General features: G+C 33.4%; 2 protein-coding genes across 2 annotated transcripts in view; both read left to right on the top strand.

Annotated features, from left to right (window-relative positions):
- The first annotated feature begins 739 nt into the window (after nt 1-739).
- HELRODRAFT_101296 (hypothetical protein) lies at nt 740-2,415 on the top strand. Its single transcript, XM_009023545.1, has 3 exons — nt 740-902; nt 975-1,570; nt 1,749-2,415. The coding sequence occupies exons 1-3, from the start codon at nt 800-802 to the stop codon at nt 2,316-2,318; spliced, it is 1,269 nt and encodes a 422-aa protein (XP_009021793.1). The 5' UTR covers nt 740-799; the 3' UTR covers nt 2,319-2,415.
- A 1,334-nt stretch (nt 2,416-3,749) lies between these two features.
- HELRODRAFT_176321 (hypothetical protein) overlaps nt 3,750-4,585 on the top strand; it is a gene marked incomplete at both ends in the record, with an annotated part of 3,167 nt that continues 2,331 nt past the window's right edge. The window contains 2 exons of the mRNA XM_009023544.1: nt 3,750-3,764; nt 3,847-3,998. Of these exons, the coding sequence (XP_009021792.1) occupies nt 3,750-3,764; nt 3,847-3,998 (167 nt within the window). The remainder of the gene's footprint in view (nt 3,765-3,846; nt 3,999-4,585) is intronic.

Genomic DNA, 4,585 nt, shown 5'->3' with positions numbered 1-4,585 from the left:
TACCACTACTACTACTACTACTACTACTACTACTACTACTACTAATAATAATAATAATAATAGCAACACACACACACACACTTGCAAATGGTGAATTGTATAATTATTATGAATTTATTATGAAAAACTTTTATAGATTCCACTAAAATAATTATATTCGTTATAATTTCGGTGTATAGGTACTACTACTGCTGTGTATCTGCTACTACTAGTATAAAGAAGTAGCATGGAACTTTGAGTGTCAATTTCAAATGACTCAAAATAAAATTATCGAAAGAAGGGAAAAATGGAATTGTAACTCTTCTAATTTGCATCTGATCATCGATTATTAACCTTTTGTCTTGGTCTTTTGGTCTTTGTTATAAGTTTATTTGTCTTCGTTCACCTTTGTTTGCCTGTAAATTTATCTCTGTTATAAAATGCGATGATTCTTGGGGCTAAATTTTACGAGGTAGGCAGATTTTACGATCCTTAAATTAATACTTTGAGAGTATTATTGCGATACTATTAAAATTACGAGAGCAATTAAAATTATGTTAATGTCATTTTTATTATTACAGTGTAATTGATTTAAACGTTCACTTTGTTGTCGTGTAGTAGTGTTAAGTTGAATTTAAATTAGCGAAAGTTAGGCATAAATTTATACAACATATCCAGCGTCTCTTGACTATAAATATAAAAAGCCCGTTTAGGATTTTTAATGTGTGAAAAATATTAATTTCCAACTAATTCTCGTCTAATTTGATTAAAATAAAATAATAATAATTATTATTTCAAAATAATTATTAGTTATTAAAAAATGTCGAGATATCTTGAAAATTGTTTACCTTTTGAGCAAGCCGGCGATGAAGAGATGATGGATACCAGTATGATTAGTGACTATGATAACGACTTTTACACAGGTAGGTGTTCAAACTTCTCCAGAAGCCAAAAATCTTGCTCAATGAAGTTAAATATGGAAAATACCTTTTCAGGCATGAAGAGAAAACGAAGGTTGGAACTGTCGTCAGATAATGGCGACATGGATTGTGATGGTGAAGCCAGTTGTAACACACCAAAGAGAAACACGTTTGGAAATAACTTTGAAGAGATGAACAGTCCAAGCGCTGGGCAATTCCTGGTTAAAACATTTCAATCTCCGATGGTTGCTGATTGCTCGAGTGCAAAGAGAAAAAGGATGGTGGGATTTGAAAATATTCTCCCATCTCCACCAACGTCACCTGTGACATCTTTCTGTAGAGGTTTCAAAATTGGAAGGAGGATTCCTGATAAATCCCAAAATGTCCGGACTGATCCCAAATTAGAAGAGAAACAACCGACCAAAAAATATTTGCCCTTTCAAAAAAATTTGAGCTTAGACGAGCTGAATCTTAGAAGAAAAAACTTGAAAAGTGAAGATGGAGTTGTGAATAAGTTTAAGAAATATCGTTCTCAGGTGGATTCTATTAAAAAATATTTAGACGAAGAGGATGAGAATGCAAACCTGATTGCCGATTTCAGCGCTTCCTACATACTGCCGGTCCTTCAAGATGGAAAGCATAGCGACCTCAAAGCCATCAGCCACCAAACAGTATTGTCTAAATTAATATTTATTTACTAATTGTAACTGATATTCTCTGGCTTCCATGTCATTTTATTCATTCTTTCATCCATATTTATTTGTTTGATTTAACAAAATGAAAATATAAAATTTTTTAGAAAAAATTAAAAAAATCAAATTTATTAAATAACATTCCCAAACGTTTCAGCTTACAGATGTTTTACTAGGAAAGTACGATAATGTCCTTGATAGCTGCACCATAATTGACTGCAGATATCCGTACGAATATGAAGGCGGACACATCATGGGAGCCAGGAATTTCTACACGAAAGATTCCATCTTGAGTGAATTTATTCTGAGCAATGCTGGTTTGTGCACCGGTAATCAGAAAAAAAATATCCTTGTATTTCACTGCGAATTTTCATCTGAAAGAGGGCCAAAGATGTGCAGGTTTTTGAGAAACAAAGACAGAGAAATAAACGAAAATAACTATCCTCATCTATTCTACCCGGAGATATATCTTCTTGAGAATGGTTACAAAGAATTTTTCCATAACCACATCGATCTGTGCTACCCAGCTTCATACAAACCCATGTTGCATGAAGATAATTCTAAAGATTTGGCAAAATTTAAGAGTCAAACAAAGCCGCGGATTGAAAAAATTGAAAGAAGGTCCGACAATAAACCTGCCGCCAGAACAAGTTTGATGGCAAGAGGCATTGTTGGAAGAAAATGGGAAACAATTGATGAAGATGTCATTTGCCAACCGCTGAACTAATTTTTTTAGAGTTATTTTTTTATTTCAATTGATTTTTTTGTTTCTTACTTTTTTTATTTGTTGGTCTTTTTTAAAATAAAATAAATCAAAAAATGTTATTTCTAACGTTTCATATTCACTTCTTATTAATAAAAAGATCACTCTAAATTAAATATTGATGAAAAAAAAACTATTAACACAATACAATAAAATACAACGGAGCACAATACAATACAACACAAAAAATGCCACAAATGGTTAACACCAATCTACAAAATACTAAAATACGGTTCTCCCAACATTAGCCATGTAAGTAAATATCGTCGGCTGACTTGTCTTCAATCAATGATTCGGTTTTTTGCTCGGTTTAACAATCGATTTCTTTGAATTTTTTCTATCTTATCCACAATTTGTATTCTCCTTCTCTTTCCTTTTTTTCTCTTTTTCTCACTTTTCTCTCTTTCTTTCTCTCTCTCCAAACTCTCGCTTTTTCTTTCTATAACAATGATTTTTGACTAGAATTATTTCTTCGTAGTTCTCTCTCTTCTTTTGTCTATCTCTCTGTAAATTTTTAATTTTATGGCTAGATTAATTTTTCCTACCACATTCTTTCTCTCTTTTTCTTTCTTTCTCTCTTTCTCTCCCTCTCTCTTTCTGCACAAGTTTCTACAACCAATCAGCGCAATAAATTATAATACATTAACATCACCGACCACAACATCCACTCGTCCTAATAAATACTAAATTAATCCTCTCAGTAACACCTTTCACACTAATACAAAGCATTGTTTATGCTGAGAGAGAGAAAAAGAGGCAGAAAGAAAAAAAGAGAGAGAAAATGAAAGAAGGAGAGAGAGAGAGAGAGAGAGAGAGAGAGAGAGAAAGAAAGAGAAAAATTATGCATCGAAGGAAACAAATACTATATTTTTCATACAAAAACACGTCTCTGTAAAAGTTAGAAAAAACTTTTTAAAAAGAGAAAAAAGACAAACAAAAAAAGAGTTGGTTAGAGAAAAAGAGAGAGAAAGAAGAGAGAAGAGTAGAGAGAAGAAGAGAGAGAGAGAAAAATGAAATATTTTCTTAACTTGCATAAATTCACACAAGATTATGTCATGTAAGGTATAACGCAAATATTTTTGATAAAAAGCTTAAAGTAATGAAAGGGAAGAATTGATAGAAAGATAAATAACGAAAGAGAGAGAGAGAGAGAGAGATAGAGAGGGGGAGAGGAAGAGAGTTGACAAACGTTTATAGTACACATAGAAAACAACCACACAGACAACTCCCACTTAAGTATGCATATGCAATTATTCAACTCTATTATCATTCATTCATTTATTCCTCTCTAGACAATTCAAATGCTGAAAGATAGATGGATAGAGAAAAACTGAATGATGAATAAATAGAAAGAGAGAGAGAGTGAGAGAGAGAGAGAATTAACAAACAAACAAAATGTCTGGCACACAAGTAAGTGCAGAAACCAACCAACAACACGACGACGAAACAGCAATTTTTTGGAATTTTTTTTCATTTAACTTTCTGTCACCAGCAAACAAACCAGCAGCCAGCAGTCAGCATTCATCAGCAGCAGCAGCAGCAGCAGACGACGTGCGAGCGACTTCTTAATCGTCAAGTAGGTACAAACACATTTCGCAAGCATACGTCTGTCGGCTACACTCTTCTGAAATTACTATCTCGAAAGTACATTTTTATAATATTCATTTCAAAAGTTGGCACATCCCTGCTTTATTCGTTTGAATAGTTACACCTTCCCACAACGGTTTGATCGAGGTTGTTCAAGTATTCATTCGAATATTTACACATTCTTATGCTGTCGGATCAAAATTATCCGAATATTCGTTTGAATAGTTAGTTAACGTAGACACAACATTACAATGTGTTTATGTTTGCAGACGTGTGCATAAACATTTTATGATGAAATGTTTGAAATGATGAACAAAACATCGGTATACTATGTTTTGGTTCTTGAAAGAACTGAGCTGATGGCAAATGGTTTCATACTTACATAATTTGGATCACAAAGGCTGTACTACAATTGATGAGGCTGTACCAGTCATGTTTCATACACACTTTTGTATGAAACAAACACACGACACACCCACACGACACACCCACACGACTCACACACACACACACACACACACACACACACACACACACACTTGTATAGGCAATGATTATCACGCTGATAACATTCGAACCAAGGAAGCAAGGAATAATAGCATGAGACATGACAACTTTATCATTTTAGGATGCATACAAACGAA

The sequence above is a fragment of the Helobdella robusta genome (assembly GCF_000326865.2).
Source record: "Helobdella robusta unplaced genomic scaffold HELROscaffold_37, whole genome shotgun sequence".
In the NCBI taxonomy this organism is placed as follows: Eukaryota; Metazoa; Annelida; class Clitellata; order Rhynchobdellida; family Glossiphoniidae; genus Helobdella; species Helobdella robusta.
The sequence above is the reverse complement of the archived record's forward strand: the minus strand, read 5'-3'. Positions and strand labels throughout refer to the sequence as shown.

Coding starts and splice junctions, on each gene's coding strand:
- HELRODRAFT_101296 (XM_009023545.1), top strand. CDS start 800: ATGTCGAGATATCTTGAAAATTGTTTACCTTTTGAGCAAGCCGGCGAT. Junction 903..974: donor TGATAACGACTTTTACACAG/GTAGGTGTTCAA, acceptor ATACCTTTTCAG/GCATGAAGAGAAAACGAAGG. Junction 1,571..1,748: donor AAGCCATCAGCCACCAAACA/GTATTGTCTAAA, acceptor CAAACGTTTCAG/CTTACAGATGTTTTACTAGG.